Consider the following 24,684-nt stretch of genomic DNA (forward strand, 5'->3'; position numbering starts at 1 on the left):
GGGATACAAATGGGGCCGGGCGGGTGGCGGGGCAGCGTTTGCCACCTGCTCAGACCGGAGGGGGACACGGAGGTTCATTTCTGTGGGTGGCTCTGGGGTGACACCTGCCAACATGGTAAGCATGGTAAGACCACGGGCACGGAGCCCGTTGAAGGACGGCGCCAGGACGGCTGGAGCTGGCCCTCCTGCCAGGATGCCGGATGGGACTGCCGACTGTGCACAGATGGCCGTCTGGACTGGTTGGTCGAGTGTCTGATGGGACAAGCCGGCCCCGGGGCCCAGGGCCAGCGCAGAAGCGGCGAGGAAGCTGCCAGGACACAAGCCGTGCTCTGGCAGAGCCGCTCTGTGTGAGGCCGGGGGGCACCGCGACCCGTTGGCCGAGGCTGCTGGGGCGACCGGAGGGGGCTGGGTGGGTGGACTGGGCAGGCCGGGCGGTGGGGGTGGTGGGGGACATCTGGTGGGCGACTTCTGCTGCTTGAGCTGAAGGGGTTAGGGGAGGTCTGGGGGGCAAGGGGGGGATTCGGCGTTCCTGGGGACCTCCGGCGAGGCGGGAGGGCTGCAGAGGCTGCGAAAAGGCCGTGGGAAAAGCTGAGCCCCGGATCAGGAGGCGCCAGGACCGCTTGGGCATCTCACAGCCCCAGGAGCCTCCTGAAGGAGTAACCCGATCCGGAGGCGGACAGGTGCGGGTCCGGCTGGCAGCCTGCCTGCAGCCGCCCCTAGAAGGAGCTCCCGGCAGCTCCAGTTTGGCTAAGAATAGCCGGTGTCTCAAGAAGCATCCTGGCTCTGGCCGGCTGCCTCTGGCCGAGGGACCAAGGAGGAGGCCAGGAGGCCTGGCACCCAGGAGGGAGGGCAAGAGCAGCTGCCCCCAGGAGGAGGAGGAGGAGGAGGAGGAGGAGGAGGAGGAGGAGGAGGAGAGCAGCCAGATTCTCCAGCCAGGCAGACCTGGAGACTGTCTCCCAGCAGCTCCCGGGACCTCAACCTGGGGCTCCGTCTGAGGCCGTGCTTGGAAGGAGCAGAGGAACAGAGGATGGGGTTCCCTGCCCCCCCTGCCCTTCTCTGGCAGTCCTTCCCCATAGGGGACCCCGTCCCTGGATGGGGCTGCTGCTTCCCTTTGAGCCGAGGAGTAGAGGAGTGGGTGGGTGGGCCGCTGTCCTGCTCTTGGGCTGAGGAGCCCCCGGTGCCCACAGAAGGTTGGCAGGCAGAGAAGCTGCGAATGGCCCTGGGACTCAGGTCAGACGGGACGGGGGGGGGGCAATGGTTTCCCCTAGGCGGGCCCCACTGGGCCCCCTCCCCGGCCTTCGGTCACCCCCCTGTTTGCCTTGCAGACGGACCAGCAGGCGGAGGCCCGCTCCTACCTCAGTGAGGAGATGATTGCGGGTGAGTGTGCCGGATGGGGGAGGGTGGGGAGGGCAGCCCTGGGGGGGCATAGGAGGGAGGAGTGGGGGGCTCCGGGTGCCCAGAGGGGCATGGTGGAGTTTGGCCAGGGGGTGCCGGTCCTTGACTTATGGCCACGACTGAGCCCAAAATTTCTGTTGCTAAGTGAGACAGTTGCTAAGTGAGACATGCCCCATTTTACGACCTCCTTGCCACCGTTGTTAAGTGAATCACTGCAGTTGTTCAGTTAATAACATGGTTGTTAAGTGAATCTGGCTTCCCCATTGGCTTCGCTTCTCAGAACGTCGCAAAAGGGGATCACCTGACCCAACTGGGACGCTGCGACCATCATAAATATGAGTCAGTTGCCAAGCCTCTGAATTTTGACCACGTGACCTTGGGGGGGGGCTGCCGCAGGGGTTGCAAGTGTGAAAACCAGTCGTAAGTCGCTTTTTCAGTGCCGTTGTAACTCCGAGCAGTCACTAAACGAAACTGCTGTAAGTCCAGGCCACTTCTGAATGTTTGGGCTTGGTGCCCGGCCCGGTGGCCATCTTGGCAATGAGCAGAGCAGGGAGGTGGGGGCGGCTGCCTTTCTCTGGCAGAGGCTGAGCCCCCCCTTTGTGCCCCCCCTGCAGAGTTCAAGGCCGCCTTTGACATGTTTGATGCCGATGGGGGGGGCGACATCAGCACCAAGGAGCTGGGGACGGTCATGCGGATGCTGGGCCAAACGCCCACCAAGGAGGAGCTGGACGCCATCATAGAGGAAGTGGACGAGGATGGTGAGAGGGGGCAGAAGCCGGGAGGGGGGGCGAGGGGCCTGGGGAGACCCCCCTGACTCTGGGCTGGGACCCCCCCGCAGGCAGCGGAACCATCGACTTCGAGGAGTTCCTGGTGATGATGGTGAGGCAGATGAAGGAGGACGCCAAGGGCAAGTCCGAGGAGGAGCTGGCCGAATGCTTCCGCATCTTTGACAGGTGGGTCCCTGTTAGGGCCCTGTGTTCAAGTCTGAACACTGTCCGAACTGTTCTAGGGTCTCCCGTTTAAAAAGCTGGTTGGACTAGAAGACCTCCAGAGCTCCTTCCTGCTCTGGTTCTGGTCTCAGCTGGTGTTGAGGCCGCAGAGGTGGGGCGGTCCGGGGCTTCCCAAGTCCGGGGGGGGTGTGCTTGTGGCACTCAGGTGGACTGGGCAACCGGACTGGGCCCTCCGTGGGGGAGATGTTTGCCTGGTCTCAGCTTTTCCGTCCCTTCCCCTTTCCTGCCAGGAATGCCGATGGTTTCCTGGACGCTGAGGAGCTGGTGGAGATCTTCCGGGTCTCTGGGGAGTCGGTCACGGAAGAGGAGATCCAGGAGCTGATGAGGGACGGAGACAAAAACAACGATGGGCGGATTGATTTTGATGGTGAGCAGCTCAGATGGATGGACGGATGGAGCTTCTTGGGGGCTGACCCAGAGCTCTCCTCCCCCCTGGCCCCCAGGGGGAGAAAGGACCTGACCCAGCCTTCTCCCTACGTGGAGTTTGGGACCCCAGGGGCCAAGACCCCCGACCGAAGCCCTTCCTGGAACCCCTGAGCAATTCAGGTCGGGGGGGCGTGGTGGGCGCCCCTTTGGGGGGGGCTACCCTCCTTGGCTCCAGACCCCATCTGGGAGGGGGTGCTTGCTGCCCATCCTCGCTGGGGGGGCTGACCCATCTCCATCTCCCCCCAGAGTTCCTCAAGATGATGGAGGGTGTGCAGTAAAGCGTCGAGACATTCCTGGCAGACTGGCCAGTGGGAGGGGGCAGCTCCCCCCAGCCCGGAGTGCCCCAGCCCCGCCAAGCCCCCCCACCGAGTCCCCTGCTCCTGCGCCAGCTTCCTCTGCACAGCTCAGAGACGCCTCCTCGTCAAGACTCTGGATCCCATCATCCCCACGCTCTGAAAGCCTGTCTTGAACACTGACACCTCAATAAAGAGCAGCGGACTGGAAGCCAAAGGGCTGCGGGGCTGAGTTTGGTCGCGGAAGCATCATTGTCCCTCGCCCGCCCCCCCCCCCGAGGCTGCTTGGCTAGGGCGAGGGAGATAGGCAAGACCCCCCACACCTCCCTTCCTGTCCTCTGGGTGGGCCCCATCCTGCCAGGCAGGTCATCCAAGGAGCACACTTCCCTTTGGAGGAACTAAACCCCCTGGAGGGGGAAGGAAGGGGGTGCTCTGGGAGGGGTGGGGCTCCTGCCTGTCCCAGGCTGGCTCAAGGGAGAAAGCAGAGCATGGTGGTGGGGGGGAAAGGAGGCATCTTAACATCTCCCACCCCGCCTGCAAGCCGAAAGGCAGGCTGGCCTCTGTGCCCGGCAGTGTATCTGCCAGCCTCATGAAAGAAATGGAGTATCAGTAGGGCTGCTCTATGGTGGAAGCTGAGCCCCCCCCCAATGGCTCTGGATCCCTTTCCTGAGTGAGGGGCACTGCCCCCTCCTCCTCCTCAGCATGGAAGGTGGCTGTGGAATGAGAAGCCGAGCCCTCCCTCCCTCCCTTACTATCATTCTCCCTCCCATCCTTCCCTTTCTCCTATTTCTTTCTTCCTCCTATCTCTCCCTCCCATTCTTCCCTCCCTCCCTCCCTCCCTCCTTTTTTCTCCTATCTCGCTCTCCCTTTCACTCCCTCCCTCCCCTCTCCACTGTGAGCAGTCTACTCTACACAACAAAAGTAAGCAGTAAAACAATACACCCCACAGGGAAGGAGGAACAATGCTCAAAGTGTTCCAAGCTGGTTGTAATCCTGCTGGGGCAGCTCTCCACCTCAGTGCCCCCCCAAACGCCCAGGGCCAGGACTACACCTGTCTAAGGAAGCCCCTCGGGGATGGGCTTCCCAGGAGGGGCTGCCACCTAAGGAGACATCCGAGGGGAGGGGCTGTCTAGGAGCACCAGTCCTCAAGGGATGGGGAGGGACAATTTCCTCCAGAAAGGCAGTTTCCTGGCTCCCCTTGCCAGCCGAAGCTTGCGCCTTCAGCTGGAGGTTCTCAAGAGGGAGGGAAAATCCCCCTAGATGTGCCCGCGATCCGTAGTCCAAGGGGCTCCGTGTGAAAAGGACAGGAGGATCCTAAAGGCTGGTGCACACCATGGGCCCTGGTATCCCGGGACCCCCTTTTGTGACCTTCTGACCAAAGCCAATTCAATGGGGAAGCCAGATTCGCTTAAGAACGGTGCCAAGAAAGGTCGCAAAACGGGACAAAACTCGCTTCGGTCTGGAGGGAGATTTGAGGACAAGAAAATAACCAACATTAAAAACCGGAACTCTGCCGCGTTCGGGAGGAGGGAGGTCTCCCAGCTCTCTCTGGCCTTCCCTCCTGCTCTGCGGGGTGGCTGGGAAATATTGCTCCCCCACCTTCTGGGGTACTAGGCACAAGTGAAAAACGACCATTTTCTGACCACGGACCATCAAGGGATAGGAATACCAGTCTTTTATCACTGGAGCTAACCCAGGGCTCTTCAAACTTGGCAACTTTAAGACTTGTGGACTTCAGCTCCCAGAATTCCTCTGAAGTCCACAAGTCTTAAAGTTGCCAAGTTTGAAGGCCCTTGAACTAAAACTATCTCACAAGTGTTTTTAAAAAAATCAAGCTTTGTTTAAAACAAAAATACAAGAGTATTTCATCTATACCCTTACAATACTAAAACTGTTGACGTGGAAAGGTGTGGGAGATAATTACTCCCACTCTGCCTTAAATAGCAGCTGGCAAGGGTTTAAACTGGACACCCCAGAAGGGCACAAGGTGGTATCGATCCATTACAAATCTCTCATTTTTCATATTATTGCCGATGACAAAAAAGACATTCTAAAAGAATAACGCACTGAACCCAACCTCTATTCCTCAATTTTGTCCAGAGGAATTAAGGAATAGGTAGAAATTGTAATGCAGCTCCCACCCACGACATTTTCCCCTCTCAGCAAATACAAGGGAATTCAAATTACAGAATAAGTTGGAAGGGACCTTGGAGGTCATCTAGTCCATCTCCCCTGCTTAAGCAGGAGACCCTCTACCTTACAGATAAATGGCTGTCCAGTCTCTTCTTCAAAACCTCCAGTGTTGGAGCACTCACAGCTTCTGGAGGCAGGTTGTTCCACTGATTGTTCTGTCAAGAAGTTTCTCCTTAGTTCCAGGATGCTCCTCTCTTCGATTAGTTTCCATCTGTTGCTTCTTCTCCTGCCTTCAGGGGCTTTGGAGATTAGGTGGAACCCCCCACACTTCTTTGTGGCAGCCCCTCAAATATTGGAAGACTGCTATCTTGTCGCTCCTAGTCCTTCTCTTCATTAGACAAGACATACCCAATTCTTGCAACTGTTTTTTGTATGTTTTAGCCTCCAGACCCCCGATCATCTTTGTTACTCTTCTCTGCCCTTTTTTCAATTCACTGAAACCCATTCCCAAACTCAAACAAGCATCACTTTATAAAAACAAGAGAAGTTTATTTATACATTAACACCACGAAAAAAGCCAGTTAAACTTTATAATGATCTATAATACAATAGGGGCTGACGTAGAGAAATTACAAGGATAAAACAGAAGACAGAAAAGACGTTCTCGTGCCCCCCCTCCCCCACCAGTGAAGTGGTGTGCTGGCTGGGAGGACATCAAGTATCCTGACTCTTCATATGTTTTCGATAGGATTCATGGAGGTGTTTTTTGTAGGCTGTGTGAAGAGACAACAAGGACTGATTAAGAAGCCCGGAGAAGGTTGAGGGGATTTGGTTTTGCGTTTACAAAGAAGGGCAGAGGCGGAGCCAAATGTTTTCTGGTTATCAGATCCTGCCCACCCCCACCCCCCAACAGAGCTGGGCAAAGATGCAAGGGTACGGCAATTCCTTTGTGCAATTGTGTGCCTGCTCCCCTGCAGCCACGAAACTGTGCAGCTGTAAAAACTATGCAGGTAGTTCTCTACTTACGGCCACAATTGAGCCCAAAATTTATTGTGGCTAAATGAGAAATTTGTGAAGTGAATTTTGCCCCGTTTTACAACTATTCTTGCCACAGTTAATCGAATCGCTGCCTTGTTAAGTTAGTAACACGGTTGTTAAGTGAATCTGGCTTCCCCACGGAGTTTGCTTTTGCAAAAATATGACCCCGGGACACAGCTACAATGAACCAAGCAGCTGAATGTGGATCACATGACCACGGGGATGCTGCAACGGTCACAAGTGTGAAAAATGGTCATAAGGCACTTTTGTAACTTCCAACAGTCACTAAACGAATTGTTGTAAGTAGAGTACTGCCTGTACAGCACAAAGCAGCTGCCTTAAAAAGACAAGATGCCAGAGAAGGTAACCCAAAAGGAACCAAGTTGCTTGCCTCCACCACTTTCAGACCAGAAAGATCCAAGTCCTCATGAAGCTCTTAAAATGAAGAAAAGGACCCCACCCCAGCTGAAGTTGCATTCTGCAACTCTCCCTCAAGGCTGGGGGGGAGGGGGAGAAGCCCTTCTCAGGAGATTTACTTGTTAGCATTTAATTCTGCCTTTATTACTTTATAGGTAACTAAGATGGTGAAGATGACTAATACTCCTTTCCCCTCCTATTTTCCCCACAATGACCCTGTGAGGTGGGCTGGGCTGAGAGAGGGGACTGGCCCAAAGCCAGCCAGCTGGCTTTCCTACTTAAGGCGGAACTAGAACTCCCCACCACCTGGTTTCTAGCCACCAGTCCAAGCTGACTTGGCTGCTCACCTGTCTGGTTCTTCCACAGCTCAGCGGCCTCTGTGTTCAAAGGACTTTCCACGTTTGGCTCTGAAGGGGCAAAGAAGGACCCAAATCCCGTTTTTTGTAACAGAATCAAATTCACCTCCCTCCTCCCTGCTGTCGCGGGACGGGGAGCTCTGCTCTGCCAGGGAGGGTGGCTTGGCAGCACGCCTGGCACAGGGCAGTCAGTTGCACGACTCTTCTCCGTGGAACCAGGAGCCCCCCACCTCCAGGCAACGGAAGCCCTAGGGTGGCATCCCCTCCCTTTCAACTCCACTTCTTGGGGTGCAGCTCAGATGCTTCATTGGGAATTCCACAGCTGGCTTGGGGGGAGGAGAAATCCTCCTCCTGCTAGCCCCCACCCATTCCAGTCCCCTCTTTCTCCTCACCTCCCAGTAAACTCTGGACAGAGAGCAAAATGGTCCGGACGTCGTAGAGAGCTGACCACTTGTCCTTGAGGATGTCCAAGCAGATGTTTCCCTGAAGGTCCACGTTGGGGTGGTAGCAGGGGGTGAGGAACCTGACGGTGGGGGCGTTGTAGGGGTACCCGCTGGGGAACTCCAAGGACAGTTTGTACCTCAGGTCCTCATAGACCTGCATTTGCAACAGGGGAGGAAAAGATCAGGTGTGGCATGGGGGAGGGCAGGACACTCTGTGCCCCCCCCCCCCGTTCCTGTGTGGTCCCCAATAGTTTCCTTCACCACCTGTTTTTCTGCTTGAAAGGTCATTGTCCCAGAGTGTGGCTGGTCGTCTGCATTCTTTGGGGGGGATCTGCCCAGAAACCCCTCCCCCAACAGCCAGAGAGGGTTCTGCCTTGTCAAAGGAAAGAGGCTTCTCTGCCCCAGGAGCTCCTGATGACCCACAAGGAGCTCCCACGAGGACATCAGAACCCCCCCTCCCCCGCCAGTGTGGTGGGCAGACAACCTGCCCGTTCACCAGCCCCGCTTCTTTCACGCGTCTGAGCGTTCCCTTGTCAACTTCAGCGCTTGGCAACCGGGGCCGCGCCTGCCTCGCCGCTTTATTTGCAGAGCGTGAAAGGGGACGGAGCCCAACCCCAGCCCTCCTTCCTCCTTGGCCCGCTCACCGTCCCAGCCACGCCGTTGATGGTCCCGATCCACTTGAAGAGATTGTCCGACTCCGGGAAGGCCGAGATGCCGCTGTCGCCAGACATCTGCCGGGAAAAGCCAGGCGGATCAGAGGCGCCCCGGAGTTACAGGGAGCGGCCATTACCCTCCGCCGCTCGCGGGGGACGCAGGCGGTCGCAGGCGGGGAAAGCCCCCCCTTCTCCCCCCCCTCGGGCGTACGGAGCCCCCGAGGCTCACCATCAGCGTCATCAGCTCCTGCTGCAGCCTGCGGGGCGAGAAGGAGAGAAGTCAGCCCGGGCGGCGCCTCCCCGACCGGGTCGCCCGAAGCGGGCCCCGCGCGTGCCCAGCCAGCCCCCCCCGCCGGCCGCCCTCGGCCCACCTGCTGCGGACGGAGCCGCGGGCGGCGCCCCCGCCGGATTCGGCCGCCTTGCCGGGGCCGCGGGCGACGGCGCCGGGGTCGTCGTTCTGCGAGGCCATGGAGGGCGCGGGGAGAAGAGGCTCGCCCGGCTTCGGCTGCGGTCGCGTCTCGCCCTGCGAAGCGCTTCCTCGGCGGCGGCCGCTGCGCGAGTTTGAATGTTGCAAAGCTCCCGGGGCTCAGCCAATCGGCGCCCGGCTCGCGTTCGATCTGCCCAATGGCGGCGCGCGCGCCTAGCGATTGGCCGCCGCGGCAGCGTCGCTCGGCTAGGCGTGGGCGGGGCCTCCTCCCAGAGTCGGGGGGCGGGCGCGGCTGCCCGGGGCTCCGCCGGTCGACCTGGCAGGGCTGGTGCGAGGTTGAGGTGGGCGGGGCTTTGGGCGTCCGTCCTTCGCTCCGCCCCTTCTCTCCGGGAAAGCGCGGCAGGGGATGATGGGAGGCTCCGGTGACTTGGCTCTTCTCCCTTCTTCTGCCCGGGGCTTCTCATTCTCCGCACACCCACACGCGTTGGAGAATGGGTGGAGATCTGCTTGTCCCCAAACGGGGCGGGGTGGGGGCGGGTGGGATTGTTCCCCCTCCAGTAGATCGTCTTTTACGGCGTTGAACGCTGCTCCCGGGATTGATAGGCGGTCACAAGAGGTGGTTTCCCGTTCGATCGTTGGCTTTTCACCCCAAATATTTTTCTCCCAAGTTTATGTCCCGCCACCGCCTCTTGATTTTAGCGGTGCACAGGGAAGTGGGGCGGGGGAGGTACGGGAGCACCCGCAGTAGGAGTAAAACAGACGCTAGGTTAAAAAAAAAAAAGAAAATAACCTCACAGAGTAGACCAGGGGGTAGGCAACCTCGGCTCTTTTATGACTCATGGACTTCGACTCCCAGAATTCCTGAGTCAGCCATGCTGACTCAGGAATTCTGGGAGTTGAAGTCCACGAGTCATAAGAGTAGACCAACCTTGGCAACTTTTAAGACTTGTGGACTTCAGAATCAGAATTGAGCTGGAAGGCACCTTGGAGATCTAGTCCAGCCTCCCATTAAAGCAGGAGACCCTGCACCATTCCAGACAGGTGGCTGTCCATTCTTAAAATCCTCCAGTGATGGAGCAGCACCCGTGACTTTTGGAGGCAACCTCTGTTCCACTGATTAACTGTCCTCACTGTTAGCGAGTTTCTCCTTAATTCCGGGTTGCTTCTCTGCTTGGTTAGTTTCCATCCATTGTTCAACTCCCAGAATTCCCCAACCAGCTCAGTGAGTCCCAAAAGCAGTTCAGAAAAAGCTTCGCAACTGCACGTATCGTGCACTAGTCTGCTAAAATCCCTAGTGTTTGGGGGGAGGGGAATGCATCATTGGGCATCATCTACACACCCCCAGTGACACCCCAACCAGCTGGGTGACCTCCTCCAGCAGCTTCATACTGATGCAATATAGCAGGAGAGAGAAGCAAGCTCTGCTGCTCCCGCTGGATCGGGTCCCTGGGGCGGCCTCTCCTGCCCCACCAATGCCCAGCGGAAGTGTCCCTAAGGAAGGAGAGGCAGCTCTGCCTCCCACCTGCTCCGAGCTACTGAATGACTCGGGGCCAGAGAGAACGAATAAGGGCCCGGAAAGAGATTGTGGGCCCCAGCCCAGGTCATTCTCGACTTTTCCATCCCCTGCAAAAGCCGCAATGGCAGGATTTGTGCAACAAGCTAAGCAAAAACAACACACGTGCAAGCTTGGTGAAATGAACCTGGCTGACGCTGAGCTTGTCGATCAGGAGGTCGGCAGTTTGGCGGGTCGAATCCCGAGTGCTACGTAACAGAGTGAGCGCCTGTTACTTGTCCCAGCTTCTGCCAACCTAGCAGTTCGAAAGCACGTAAAAATGCAAGTAGAAAAATAGGGACCACTCCGGTGGGAAGGTAACAGTGTTCCGTGCGCCTCTGGCGTCTAGTCATGCCGGCCACATGACCACGGAGACGTCCTCGGACAAGCGCTGGCTCTTCGGTTTGAAACGGAGATGAGCACCGGCCCCTAGAGTTGGAAACGACTAGCACGCATGTGCGGGGGAACCTTTACCTTTTATTATTACCAGGCCTTTGTTGGTAAGGAAGGGTGCAACATTTAGGATGCAACCTTTTAACTCGCGCACTAAATGAATTTCGTTGACAGCTTTCCCACCAAAGCCCTCTGGGGCTGAGGGGTCACGGCGCCCCTCTGCATGCCAGCGAGGGAGTACCCTTCACCCCTTGCCTGCTCCTCAATCCTTCAAGGAGCAACGAAGGTTCAAAGGTTCAATCAGAAGCCTTTATTTTTTTCCACTCGTTCTGAATCCTCCAACAAAGCAAATACAAGATTCCGAATACAAAATTGGGAAAGGAGGAAAGTGCCCGGAGGGATCCTCTGCAGGGAAAGGGCTGAGGGGAGGCTGCCCCCCCCCAATTCCTGGGCTTCTCAGGAGCATCCCTGCAGTCCTGTCCCCGGCAGACGAGGGGCAAGAGACCCTGGCCGGGCCTGGCTTTAAGTCTCCCGCATTTCCTCTGGCAGGGAGGGGGGCTGTTGCTGCGGCAACGGCTGCTCCCCGTCACTGCGGAGGGTCTTCATGTATCTCTGCATCTTCACAATCATCCAGGAAGGGATGGTGAAGGGCTTCAGCTCGTCCAGCTTCAGGTCCTGAGAAGCCCTGGGGGGAGGGGGAGGAGGGTGAAGAAGAGGAGGAGGTGGTCAAGACTGACAGCTTTTCCAAGGGACGGGGGGGGGGGCACCGTCTGCCCTGCTCCAGCCTCCTGGGAGTGGGCTGAGCTCACCTGCTCCCTGAGCCTCACCTGTACTCCTCGCTGGCAGCCAGGTCCTGGATGTCCTCCTCCAGGAGGAGGTAGGCCTGTGCAGGGAGAGACCGCCAGGGTATCAGGGCAGGCCAGCCCCTCCTGCCTGCGGGAGAAGCCCATCCCATGACCGGATGGCCAAGGCCGGGAGAAGGAGCCACCTGCTCCCCCCCCTGCTGCTTCTCCCCCTCCCCCCTTCCCCCACTGACCATCTTCCCTCCGGTGGCCCTCATGTACTGCTCCTGAGCCAGCCAGTGCTTGTCTTGCGGGTCTGCTGCGTACTGGGAGAGAAGGGGGGGGGTGGAAGGCAGAAGTGAGGAAGCAGCTCTGCTGTCCTTCAGGATTTGGGGGGGGGCGGGGCAGGGGGCACTCAGAGGCAATGCCAGGGGCTACACAGCAGGGGTCTCCAAACTCTTAAGACCTGTGGAGGTTATGCCTGGCCGGGGAATTCTGTTGGAGTTCAAGTCCACAAGTCTTAACGTGGCCAAGGATGGAGACCCCAGGAACAAGAGGGGCCTCCCCCGGTGGAGAAGGAAGCGCGACCCTTGGCCTGGTGGAGCCAAGCAGGCGGCTGCTGGCAAGACGGGGCAGGGGGCCGCGCAGGAGCCCCCCCCAGTGGAAAACCAGAAACAGGATTAAGCCAAACCTCATCCCGCCTCTGCGTGAGAGTTTACGTAACCCTCAACTTACATCCATAAAAGAGCCCGGAATTATGGCCCTAAGTGGTAACGGTCATTAAGTAGGTCGCCATGTGAGCCCACCTGATTTTACAACTTTTGCAGCAGTTAAGCGAACACAGCTGTTCTTAAATGAATCATTACAGGCAGTCCTCCACTTACAACAGTTCGTTTAGTGACCGGTCAATGTTACAACAGCACTGAACGAAGGGACTTAGGACCGGTTCTCGCACTTGTGACCGTTGCAGCATCCCTGATCAAAATTCAGACGCTTGGCAACTGGTTTGCATTTACGGTCTGCCAGGGTCACGTGATCCCCTTTTGCGACCTTCCCCGTCAATGGGAAAGCCACATTCACTTAACAACCGTGTTTCTAACTTAACGACTGCAGTGGTTCACTTAAAAGTGGCAGGAAAGGTTGTAAAACGGGGCAAAAACTCACTTAACAAGTCTCACTTAGCATCAGAAATTTTGGGCTCAATTGTGGTTGTAAGTCAAGGACCATCTCTACTCGATGAGCATTTTTTGCTGGAAACTGGAAGTAAACACGAATTTATGGCAAAAAACCACCTAAAATGGCAGTGGTGTGGGCATGGGATACTGCACAACCACCTTAAATGCAGGCTGCCTGCCAAGTGCCCAAAAGGCTACCATAATGGGGGGTGGGGGGGTAGTGGTCCTCAGAGCTTCCACACCGTGTCTGTCGGTCGTAAATCAGGCTATCTGTGATCAGGTGCCAGCTTCTCTCTCCTCTGCTCTTGGCCGAGGAACCGTGGCGTTCTTGCCGAAAGCGCCCGGCAGGGTCCTCCCTGGGGCGTGTGGGCTAATTCAGAAATGCCCCACCCACTCAAATTCCCAGTGGCCAGGTGAGGAGGCAGGAAGATTCCCCTCCACCCCCCGGGAAAGAAACCGCACTGACCTTAAACAAGTGGGGGTGCTTGATGTAGAGTCTGCCTCTGGTGCCCCCCATCCCGAGGGCCCTGAATCCAGATTGGGAACGGTTAAAGGCTGCAACGGTCAAGGGGTGACCCCCACCCCCTTTGAAGGAGGACGATTATGACGTTGGCTACCCCTTACTTGTTCGCTCTTGACCCAAGGACGAAGCTCGTGGTCTCCGTGAGGCGCAGGGGGTCCCACTGCAAGGCCAGAAGCGAGTGGACATCAATCCGTAGCAGGAACTGACCAGAGCCTCCTTGGACCTCTCTGGAGGCTCCCCGGTCAGTGGCCTCTGGATGGGTGGGGCCCAGGTCTAGTCCCTGGGCTCTGCCTCAGAGAGGCTGCTCCCCCCACTGCCCCCTCCCCCTGGGATGGCTTTGCAAACTCAGGGGGGCTCTGTGTGGCCGGCGTACCTTCGGACCGTCCCTCTGCACTGGCTCACAAGACTTACTCTTCCCCCTGAAAAGCAGAGAGGGGGTCTTGGGAGGCTGCCGAATCTGTGACAGCCAAATGTCGCGCGTTTGTCCTTCTGGGGGAGGACCTTTCTTGCTACCCCCCCCCATACCATAACCGGTTGTGTGCCAGGTTCGAATCTTGGATGTGCCTTCCAACCCTCACCCTTATAAAAGGACACCCCCCTCCCATTTCCTCTTATAACGGGAGGTTTTGGCCGGGGGGGGGGATCCCAAAGCTTCACTGGGAGAAGAGGGGAAAATGCAGGCAGGTACAGATTGCCCCCCCCAAAACAAAACAAAACAAAACAAAACAACCCACTGTCTGGAAACTCACATGCTGACACCTGACGCACCTCGGTCACCGGGCTGGTTCTGTCCTGGCGGTCTCCCCTTCCTCTGCCAAGGAGAAGACCCCCTCATCAATGTTTCCTGACCGCCCAAAGGCAGCGCCAACCGCCTTCTGCCAGGGGCTCCCCCAATGGCCTACCTTTTTCGGGATGGGGCTCCCCTGCTGGCTCATTTCATCTTCCGGGGGCTTTGCCCGCTGCAGAGAGACAGAAAGTGGTGCCTGCAGAGCAAGGACTGCTCCTTGCCCCAGGTGTGCGGGCTCCCTGCAGTGATGGCCAGGGGCTTCTCCCAGCAGGGAGGCGAAGGGACCCTCAGCGCCTCAGCCTGCCCCCCCCCCAAGCCTGGCTTCTGGCCCTTACCTTGATGGCCGGCAGCTCGTGGGGAACTCTGGCTATCGGCCTCTTCGCATCGCAGAACAGAAGCTTGGCCTGCAGGGAGAGGAGGGCCGGTCAGAGCATCCCCAGGAGGGCTGGTCAGTGTCCCTGAGCCCCCCAGGCTGGTGGCTCCAGACAGGCCAACGGCCTGTGAAGGCGTACCGAGCCCCCACTTCCGTTAATCTGAGCAGCTTAGGGATGCGCTTTCGATGGTCACCCTATCTCAATACTCACGTTTTATTAGTTTATCAAAATATAAAATGCAGAAATAAAAAGAAAAATGTGAGTAATGAGAAAATAGGGGAGGAAAATGTGTACGGTAAAGGAGAAAACAACAAGTAAAGCGCTGATCTCCGGCCCCTTTTGGCACAACAGAATAAGGCAATAACCTACAACCTCAACTTTTTACTTTTACGTACTGGAATAAGTATGTAAATATTACATTGTATTATATTATACTGCAACCGAGCATTACCCTCAATGATCACCCTCAATCCGCAGCTTGCTAGGGCTCTTGGCCCAAACAAGGCAGAGATAACTGAAGAAAAAGGTGAGGCAGGGCCTTCCCTTCGCCCAGGGCTGGCTGCCCACCCCTCTCCCCCCCCCCGACCATCCTGCACTGCAGCCACAGGTCCCCCCCCCACCTGCTCCAGGCAGCTGCGACACGTCTCCTGGATAAGCTGCTCCGTGTCCACGTCCTCGCCCACGTTCTCGCGCACGTTCCCTGCCGCCTTTTGGAAAAACTGGAGAGAAGGGAGAGCCCCCTCAGAGCCAGAAGGCTTCGCGACACCCAGGACAGAACGGGTGGCCCTCCCGAAGGATGCATTTGCAGGTAGTCCTCGACTTACGACCACAATGGAGCCCAATATTTTTGTTACTAAGCGAGACAGTTGTTCTGTGAGTTTTGCCTCATTTTACGCCCTTTCCTACCCCAGTTGTTAAGCGAATCGCTGCAGTTGTTAAAACGGTTACACGGTCCTTAAGTGAATCTAGCTTTCCCATTGATTTCGCTTGTCGGAAGGTCACAAAAGGGGATTTTTTTTATTACATTTATATCCCGCCCTTCTCCGAAGACTCAGGGTGGCTTACAAGCTTAGCAGTAGCCTTCATTCTATGTATATGCCTGCTTGTTAGGGCTTTCACACACACCCCAAGCGGCATTATTACAAAGTCAGCTTATTGCCCCCAACAATCTGGGTCCTCAGTTTACCTACCTGGGAAGGACGGAAGGCTGAGTCAACCTTGAGCCTGGTGGGACGCGAACCTGCACTAATTGCAGGCAGCTGGTGTTACTTAAGGAGGCATTAGCCCACTGCTCCACCAAGGCTCACGGGACACAGCGACCGTCATAAATATGAGTCAGTTACCAAACACCCAAACTTTGTTTGCGTGACCGTGTGGACGCTGCTGTGACGGTTGTAAGTGTTAAAAACAGTCACAACGGTCACTTTTCCCACTGCTGTTTTCAACTCGGTCGCTAAGCAAATGGCCGTAAGTCGAGGACTGCCTGTATTGATTTACGACCTTACCCGGTGGCTGGCCTTATGAGATGCAGCCCTGGCAGACTGGCCACCAGCCCGAGACCTGCCGCCCCTCCAGGATGTCCAGCAGGGCGATCCCAGGACCCCCTTCCCCCCCCCTGCTGCCTGGGGCCGGGCGTGGGGAGGCAGGGGAGCCTTGGCACCGTAGGTGGGGCTGGGGCAGCTGGGGGGGGCGTGAAGGTGCCCCTCTTCCCCCCCCTCCCCGCAGCCCCCTACCTTCATGTACTTGCCGAAGACGGCCTGGATCTCCTCGTTGATGCTGGGCTGCAGGACGGCGCGCAGCAGGTCCATGGAGACCACGGGGTCGGTGAAGCTGCAGCGGCGGGGCGGGGAGGAGAGGGTTGGCGCCCGTCCCCCGCGTCGTCTCGACCCCCCCAGCCCCCCCCAGCCCCCTTCCCGGAAGCCACCCTCCCACCGCCCCCAGACACGGGGCAGCTCAGGGAGGGGGAGGGGGTACCTGGTCATCATCTGGGAGCGCCGCCCCCGCCGCTGCACCAGCCGGTGCTTGATCATGATGTTCCAGGGGCTCTGCGGGGGGGGAGGAAGAAAGGGGGGGTCAGAGGCGCCCGCCAGCCCCGCCCTATCGCTGCCCCCCCCCGCCCGCAGGCCCCGCCCTCACCGCCGCCAGCTCCCCCTCGCCCGCCCCGGCCGCCGCCGCCGCCTCTTCCTCCTCCTCGTCGTCGGGCTCCTCGTCCTGCGCCGGCGGCGGCTCGACCTCCCGGGCGGCCCCCATGCTCCGCCGAGGCTCCCGGGTCGCGGGCACGCCTCCCTGACGTCACCGCCGCGCGACGGACGCCCCCCCAACCCGGAAGCGGCGAGCGTTGCCCGGCAACGGCAGGCTTAGCCAGCTCTCGCTCTCTCTCTCCCCCCCCCACCCCCGTCCAGGCAGGCCCCTCCCTCGAGGAGGCGGGCGGGGCCTGCCAGACCCCGCCCCCCGATCGAGCCCCTCCCCCGGACTGCTCTGCCCCCAAGGAAGGAGGGCGAGGGGCTCCTTTGACCTCCGTGGGGGGTTTAAGTCCTGGCTCACAAGGGGGGGGGGTTCTTGGAGCTGGAAGGGCAGAGGGCAACTGAGCCCAACATCTCCTTTGCCAAGCAAGAAGGTCGTTAAGTGAAGTTTGCCCCACTTTACGACCTTTCTTGCCCCAGATGTAAAAGGAATCGCTGAAGTTCTTAAGTGAATCTAGCTCCCCATTGACTTTGCTTGCCAGAAAGGTCGCAAAGGGGGAAATCACGTGACCCCTCACGCTACAACCGTCATAAATTCTAGTCAGTTGGTAAGTGTCTGAATTTCGATCACGTGACCGTGGGGATGTTGCAATGGTCGTAAGCGGCGGTGGGATTCAGGCAGTTCGCACCAGTAGCTAATTTTTTGTGGTCCGGGCCCAGAACGGACTTCCAGAAGTGGCATCCACACAGACAACCGGTTGTTCCCTTATTCGAATCCCACCACTGGTCATAAGTGTGAAAAAGGTCATAAGTCACTTTTTTCAGTGCCGTTGTAACTTTGAACGGTCACTAAATGAAAGGTTGTAAGTCGAGGACTGCCTGTGGTCACCACTGGTGGGACTAGAGACTACGGGAGAGTCTCGGAGGGCAGCCAGTTGGCCTTACCAATATTCAGCCTGCCGGGCTTCCTCCTGCCGGTTTATTCCCTTTTTTAGTTTAGTTTAGTTTAGTTTAGTTTTATTAAATTTTTATACCGCCCTTCTCCCAAAGGACTCAGGGCGGTGAACAGGGCATATAATAAAAATACAAAAATACAAAAGTTAAAATAGAATTAAATTAATGCCCAAAATAAAACAATAAAATATACAAATATTTAAAACCCTAAATTAACTCCCCATCAGGCCAGGCCAGCTTGTTCGAATAAGTGGGTCTTTAACCCGCGCCGGAAGGAGCGGAGATCCGGTGCCATTTTAAAGAATTGCCGCGTCTGGCGCAAGGGAGACGTGACATCATGCCCGTGCCTGCATTAGAAGTCATGAAAAGACATTTTGTTTTTGTTTGTTGAATCCAGTGAGGTGGCTGGATGGAGTCACCGAAGCAGGAGGCGTGAGCTTAAATGGACTCCAGGAGATGGTGTAGGACAGGAAGGCCTGGAGGAACATTGTCCATGGGGTTGCAATGGGTAACCGGACACAACTTCGCAGCTAACAGCAACAGATAGTTCCAAAGGTGCTTTTTTCAGTATTTGAGGGACTGCCACGAAGAAGAGGGGAGTCACATAATTTGCCAAACCACCAGAGGGCAAGGCAAGAAACAATGGTTGGAAACTGATCAAAGAGAGAAGCAACCTGGGATTAAGGATAAACTTCCTGACAGTGAAGACAATTAACCAGTGGAACAGCTTGCCTCCAGAAATCGTGGGTGCTCCCATCACCGGAGATTTTTAAGAAGAGACTGGACAGTCACCTGTCTGAGATGGTATAGGTTCTCCTGCTTGAGCAGGGGGCTGGACTAGAAGACCTCCAAGGTCCCCTCCAGCTCTATTCTATTCAAAACTGGACTTTCTTGTTTTTTTTGAAGACATTTCACTTCTCATCCAAGAAGCTTCTTCTGCTCTGACCGGATGGTAGGGAAGGATTTATACTCCTTGCAGACAGCTGGTCATCTGCCTTCTTTCAGAGAGTCGTTGAGGTCACCTGGAGGTTTACCTGTGTCTTCAGGATCACCTTAGTGGTGCAAATGGGTGTGGAGCCTTCAACACTGCTGAAAGAACTGTGTTGTAGCCTGGAGATAGATGGTGTCCTATTCCTTCCTCTCTGTCTTGAGAGGGCTGTTCACTTTTAACCTAGATGCTCTCCTTGACCCCTCTTTCAAGCCAGCAGTCCTCTCTGTCCAGAATGTGGACTTTGTTGTCTTTCAAAGTCTTTCAAAGGCAGATGGACTGCTGAATCTTGTCCTGATGGGTTTGTTCTCCTATGTTGTGCCACGTGACTGAGAATCTAAATAGACAAATTTATATAGCCGCTCAACTCACACATAGGTGACTCTAGGCAGCATACAACATTTAGAAAAATTATAAAAGTCTATCACAAAACAAAGCTCAGGTTTCCTGCCTGAGCAGGGGGTTGGACTAGATGACCTCCAAGGTCCCTTCCAACATTATTATTATTATTGTTATCATTATTGCCATTACAAACTCTTCCGGCTCCCTCCCATGGCAGGAACAATACAATCGGATTCACCACTCAGCCCTATCTCCGCCTTTCCCGGCCTGTTGACGAAGCCAGATTATATCAGTGAATGTCTCTCTGTTTTGTCAAAGCTTTCATAAGGATGCTTCCGTGACTGGGTGTGAACTGGAAATGGCTTTGAATTTTGAAATTGGAAAGGGTCAGGGAAAAGGCAGGGCTGCAGACTTCTGGAGGGAAGGCTGGCATATGGGCATTTCTGGATGAATGGGCAGTGATTTGGAGAGCTAGAACGGAAAGGGTGGACACCAAGTGCCTCCAGGAGGTCAGCAATTCCAGGCAGTGGGTTCAACTTTTCCTCCAGCTCTGTGTGTGTGTGTGTGTGTGTGTGTGTGTGTGTGTGAGAGAGAGAGAGAGAGAGAGAGAGAGAGAGAGAGAGAGAGAGAGAGAGAGAGAGAGGGAGGGAGGGAGGGAGGGAGAGAGAGAGAGAAGTAAAGGGATATGATCAGCGGACCTTGTTCTCTGACTTCCGATCATTCTTCTTTGGATCAAGAGGCTTGCGCAATAAATCTGCCTTTGGGAGGATCCGCCCAAGGTCATCCCTGGATTCTGGAGAAAGGATTGGAACTGGCACATTGTGTGGAGCTAATAGCAACAACGCTTGTTGCTGTCAGCCACCCATGCTGTAAGATGGGTGGCCATACAAATCTTTAATAAAAGAGGACGAAAGAATTTCCACAAAGCCTCCCTCCTAACTAAGGCCATGCTGGCGTACAGGATCTTTCCCTGGACCTTAGGGGGATGGCCTTAGGATGGCAAGGGATCCAAATAGAAAATGCCCAAGGCTGACCACAAAGACGAACTGGAATGATGAAATGAAGGTCAAGAAATAATAAATAGGTAGAAGATCATTAAGAGAGATCCAGCCTAGAGTGAAGGGGAAACTTCCCAACAGTGAGAACAATCCACCAGTGGAACAACTCGCCTCCAGAAGTTGCGGGTGCTCCATCACTGGAGACTTTTAAGAAGAGACTGGACAGCCACTTGTCTGGAATGGGCTAGGGTCTCCTGCCTTGAGCAGGGGGCTGGACTAGAAGACCTCCAAGGTCCCTTCCAACCCTATTATTCTATGTTCTAAATGTAGAGAGGGTCAGGCTGGCCTGAAAAACAGCCCACCGCAAACATCAGGTGGGCTAGGTGGGTGTCTCCCTGGCACTTACAGCTGGGCGCCACCCAGGGCCCAGTGCAAGACACTCTGTGTTGAAGTGATTGTGTCTGGCAGTCTGGACGTGAACTTCGTGGACTTAATGGATAGGAAGCTGAGAGAGAATCATGGTGGGTTTGAGTGTAAATAGCTAAGCGAGTGGCAAAAAATATTGAAAAGGAGAGGAAAGGGTTAGGGTGGTGATTTCAAGTATCTCAGTCCCGGGAGGTGATTGAGCATCGCAATAGGCACCTTTACGCAGGGGGACTCTGTCGGGATGCTGCCTCTTGTGGGGCTGAGCCGGCTGCCTCCCACCCAGCGTGAATGGCTCTCCAGGTTGGCAAGAGGAAAAAAAATCTCCTTTTTGGCTCTGTGTTCCTCTTCCTTAATCTTTAGGGTTGCGAGAGATTGATCTATCGATCGATCGATTGATTCATGCATTCATCTCGTCTCGTCTCATTGAAATGTGGCACACTCCCACCAAAAGGTCAAGTCTCTGTTCTGAAGGGGCAAGTGACCCTTGCTGAGCTTGGCAGACTCCAGGCTTGTTAGCTGCTTGGAGTGGACCTGCCCCTCCCTCTCCCCTGGGCACCCTAACCCACATCCTGTAGAGCAGCCCCCCCTATGGAGACTTGGATGACCCCCAAACTTGTGATCAATTTGCAAGGCATTGAAGATCTGGCTATTTTCTCAGGCATTTACAGCAGGTGGAGTAGATCAGCCCTGCTCTTACTGATGTGGGGTTTGGGGTTTTTATGGGGGGGGGAGAGAGAGGGATACCTGGAATTGCATATGGTGGGTTTTCTACCTTGTAATCTACCTAGAGTCTGAATAGAATAGAATAGAATAGAATAGAATAGAATAGAATAGAATAGAATAGAATAGAATAGAATAGAATAGAACCTGGAAGGGACCTTGGAGGTCTTCTAGTCCAGCCCCCCGCTCAAGCAGGAGAACCTATCCCATCTCAGACAAGTGACTGTCCAGTCTCTTCTTAAAGACCTCCAGTGATGGAGCGCCCATGACTTCTGGTGGCAAGCTGCTCCACTGGTTGATTGTCCTCACTGTCAGGAAATTTCTCCTTAGTTGCAGGTTGCTTCTCTCTTTGGTCCGCTTCCAACCATTGTTTCTCATCCTTCCCTCTATCTCTTGTGTGAGAAGGAGAGAAAACGGCGTGGGTATTACGTAATGATTATATTTTCTTATCCCATGCTCTTAATTCCTTCCTCTTACTATTTTTACTGCGTATTTATTACAATTGTATGCAAGCTGCCTATTCCTGGAGCTTTGGGCTGCTTGCTTTATACAGTGTTTTTCCCTCCTTTCTCTGCTTTGAATAACATTGCTTATGCTGATAGGGAAAAATGTGAATTTCTACTTATGCAAGGTTTTTACCTCCAGGCCTTTCTTGACCTTGAAATGCCAGGACTAACTGCAGCCACCAGATCATGTCAGGGACTCTGGTGGGCTAACAAAGATTAAAACAGAAAAGTCATCACAAGGAACCTGGGATGCCCCAAAATAGCTAGCGATGTGTGACGTGTGGAACATTTATTCTCTTTTCCCCTGAATAATCTTCCTTCTCATTTTTCCGTGAAGCAAGAGAAATGTAAAAGCATTAGGAACCGAGGTGGAATCGGTTATATCAGGGGTGTCAAACTCCATTTCATTGAGGGCCGCATCAGCATTGCGGTTGCCCTGAGGGGGCCGGGTGGGTATGGCCTGGGTGGGCGTGGCCTACTGGGTGGGCGTGGCTAGAGTGCGTATGGCCTACTGGGTGGGCGTGGCCAGCTCTACATCGTTGGCATCAAGGGTGCCTATGGGGGCCTGGGCAGGAGTGGGACAGATCTGGGGGTCTCTGGCAGAAGGAGGGTCTCTGGGCCAGGGCCAAGGCAGTGGGGGCTGTTCCCTCACTCTTTCCAGGATGGCTTCGCGGGCCGCATGAAACCACTTCGCGGGCCGAATCCGGCCCCCGGGCCTTGTGTTTGACATGTCTGGGTTATATTGCAGATCAAGTAGAAGCAGCGTCCGATCCTTCTTGGTGGAGAAGACGCCGGCTCTCGCCTGGTTTCCCTGCTGTACCCACTGGGATAATTCAGGCGGTCCTCGACTTACGACCACAATTGAGCCCCCAAACAGTTGTTAAGTGAGTTTTGCCCCGTTTTACGACCTTTCTTGCCACAGTTGTTAAGGGAATCACTGCAGTTGATAAGTGAGTAACACGGTTATTAAGCGAATCTGGTTTCCCCATTGGCTTTGCTGGTCAGAAGGTTGCAAAAGAGGGTCACGTGACCCCCCCCCCCCAGGGACGCTGCAACGGTCATAAGTACGACTCAGTTGCCAAGAGCCTGAATTTTGGTCCTGTGACTCTGGGGGATGCTGCACTAGTTTGAAAAACAGCCATCAGTCACTTTTTAAAAATGCTGTTGTAACGGCTGTGAGTCAAGGAACATCTGTATGTGGCCATAGGTAGAGGCAGATGTGCCTGGGGGAAGCGCCAGGAAGGTTTGGGGCCTCCAAAACACAGGTTCCACTCTGTTGGCCCATGGATAAAGCTCAGGCTTCCCAAACACATATGTACAAGACACGGACACATTCTGCAAACCTGCACAGCCCCGTGCTCTCTCGGTCAGCAATTTTTGCAAAATTGCAGAAGTGGTTAAAAGGCAGGAGGGACCCCAGTCCCTCCCAGGAACATCCGTGAACTTCCTCATTAAATGAGAACTAAACCCCATGACTCGTTGCATCATCACTGTTGCAGAGACATTTCCTTACCAGATTGCTCAGGGCCGTCTCATGGAGCGCCGTCACTGGAAAATTCTTAATAATTCAGGCAGAGTGTCAGATGTTTCTGCCTTGAAAGCAGCCCATAGTGAAATGAACACACAGTTGAATATTAGTGCTCTATAATGCCCTTGTAAGACCACACTAGGAATATTGTCTGCAGTTTTGGTTGCCACGATATAAAAAAGATGTTGAGACTCTAGAAAGAGTGCAGAGAAGAGCAACGAAGATGATCAGGGGACTGGAGGATAAAACATACAAAGAACGTTTGCAGGAATTGGGTATGTCTCATTTAATGAAGAGACAGACGAAGGGGGACAGGATAGCAGTGTTCCAGTATCTCAGGGGCTGCCCCAAAGAAGAGGGAGTCAAGCTGTTCTCCAAAGCGCCCGAAGGCAGGACAAGAAGCAACGGATGGAAACCAATCAAGGAGAGAAGCAACTTGGAACTAAGTGGAAAATTCCTGACAGGGAGAACAAGAACAACAGTGGAACAACTTCAGGCATTGTGGGTGCTTCACCACTGGAGGCATTTAAGAAGAGATTGCACAACCATTTGTCTGAAATGGTGTAGGGTTTCCTTCTTGAGTAGGGGGTTGACTAGAAGACCTCCAGGGTCCCTTCCAACTCTGCTATTCTGTTATTCACTTGGCCAAAGGAAATGTTTTGCAACGCATTCTAAAATGCATTGTGACAGTTTTCATTTTGTAAAAAAGTTTTATAAAATCACAGATTACAGCTACACTGGCTGTGGAACTCTGGGAGTTGAAGTCCACAAGGCTTAAAGTTGCCAAGGTTGGCGACCCCTGTGACCTAGAGGAGGTCACTCAGGTGCATGGGCAGCCCCCCAACCTGCCTCCCTTCTTTCTTCTTTGGCTGGATTGACAGGTTGTCTCTTCCAAGGGAGACAGATGAGGCACCTGCCCTGGGAACCGGTTCTGCCAGCCGATTCCTGTCTCCACCGAGACTGGCAAAGATTGCTCCCACCTGGCTGCTTCTTCCTGTTCTTGTAGGTGACGAAATGAGGATAGCTATCACACCCGACTGTTAATTTCTCAATTACTTAAGGTTATTGTTCCATTCAGGAGACAATTGACTATTGATGATGGCTACAATGATAGAAACGCCACAGGCTAATCTCCCTTTGCAAATGGGGGCTGAACATTGTTCCACATAAATGTCTTGTCAGGACCCACCCCAAACCACGTCTTAGGAAGACAAAATTCTTGGAGTCAAGTCTATTCCAAAAAGAATCTTTACTGTGACATGCTTGGTTGTAGGAAATGAGACAGGACTTACTGTAATATTATTCCACAAAGTAAACCCTTATATAGAGTTCCCGGTTTAACCCCCCTTAGCCCCATTTGGTCAGTCCCCCACCCTTTCTCTCCTATCATCCCTCTCATGGGAAAAGGGAATTTAGGACCTTTCATGTTTATTGCTCTCTTCCGTGACACAAGCCAGATGCTAGCCCCCCCTTTTGTTTCCCCAGTTCCAATAGGCTTCTCGTTTCCTTTGAAATTCCTAATACCGGTTCAATACACATCCATTCTCTTCTCTTCGGGAGATGGCAGAATCCATGGAATAATGTTTTAAACATACATTTATGAATATGATATAAATGGATTCTGACATGTCACTGGAGATCCTCAGTCTTCCAGGTCCCAGTTGTCCCAAAGGTACTTTTTCAGGAGGCAACTGGACTTTCTTGTTTTCTCCTTTGTAGACATTTTGCTCCTCATCCAAGAAGCTTCTTCAGGTTCTGACTGGATGGTGGGGAAGGGAAGGATTTATACTCCTTGCAGACAGCTGGTCATTTGCCTCCTTTTAGGTAGGAGTCGTTGAGGCCACTTGGAGGTTTATCTGTGT

General features: G+C 54.8%; 3 protein-coding genes across 6 annotated transcripts; 1 reads left to right on the forward strand and 2 right to left on the reverse strand.

Annotated features, from left to right (window-relative positions):
* Positions 1–3,341, forward strand: TNNC2 (troponin C2, fast skeletal type). 2 transcript variants are annotated; one of them, XM_081323856.1, is made up of 6 exons: positions 1–115; positions 1,326–1,377; positions 2,010–2,153; positions 2,234–2,348; positions 2,636–2,772; positions 3,078–3,341. In XM_081323856.1, exons 1-6 carry the CDS (start codon positions 113–115, stop codon positions 3,107–3,109), a joined length of 483 nt encoding a protein of 160 aa, XP_081179982.1. In that variant the 5' UTR covers positions 1–112; the 3' UTR covers positions 3,110–3,341. The 2 variants fall into 2 exon arrangements, with proteins under 2 accessions (XP_081179982.1, XP_081179981.1); XM_081323855.1 differs by having other exon boundaries at positions 19–124.
* A 2,486-nt stretch (positions 3,342–5,827) lies between these two features.
* UBE2C (ubiquitin conjugating enzyme E2 C) lies at positions 5,828–8,830 on the reverse strand. The gene is made up of 6 exons (XM_081323852.1): positions 8,536–8,830; positions 8,394–8,421; positions 8,156–8,242; positions 7,461–7,665; positions 7,060–7,119; positions 5,828–6,030 (listed from the first exon to the last, which is right to left on the reverse strand). The coding sequence occupies exons 1-6, from the start codon at positions 8,631–8,633 to the stop codon at positions 5,972–5,974; spliced, it is 537 nt and encodes a 178-aa protein (XP_081179978.1). The 5' UTR covers positions 8,634–8,830; the 3' UTR covers positions 5,828–5,971.
* Positions 8,831–10,831: 2,001 nt separating this feature from the next.
* DNTTIP1 (deoxynucleotidyltransferase terminal interacting protein 1) lies at positions 10,832–16,462 on the reverse strand. 3 transcript variants are annotated; one of them, XM_081323815.1, is made up of 13 exons: positions 16,314–16,462; positions 16,152–16,222; positions 15,911–16,007; positions 14,798–14,896; positions 14,139–14,207; positions 13,919–13,975; positions 13,766–13,827; positions 13,390–13,435; positions 13,118–13,176; positions 12,960–13,020; positions 11,573–11,644; positions 11,364–11,419; positions 10,832–11,221 (listed from the first exon to the last, which is right to left on the reverse strand). In XM_081323815.1, exons 1-13 carry the CDS (start codon positions 16,425–16,427, stop codon positions 11,059–11,061), a joined length of 1,026 nt encoding a protein of 341 aa, XP_081179941.1. In that variant the 5' UTR covers positions 16,428–16,462; the 3' UTR covers positions 10,832–11,058. The 3 variants fall into 3 exon arrangements, 2 of the variants coding, with proteins under 2 accessions (XP_081179941.1, XP_081179942.1); XR_014025927.1 differs by lacking the exon at positions 10,832–11,221 and adding an exon at positions 12,483–12,575; XM_081323816.1 differs by lacking the exon at positions 10,832–11,221 and having other exon boundaries at positions 11,364–11,469.
* Positions 16,463–24,684: the final 8,222 nt, after the last annotated feature.

This window comes from Vipera berus, assembly GCF_964194415.1.
Source record: "Vipera berus genome assembly, chromosome: 3".
NCBI lineage: Eukaryota > Metazoa > Chordata > Lepidosauria > Squamata > Viperidae > Vipera > Vipera berus.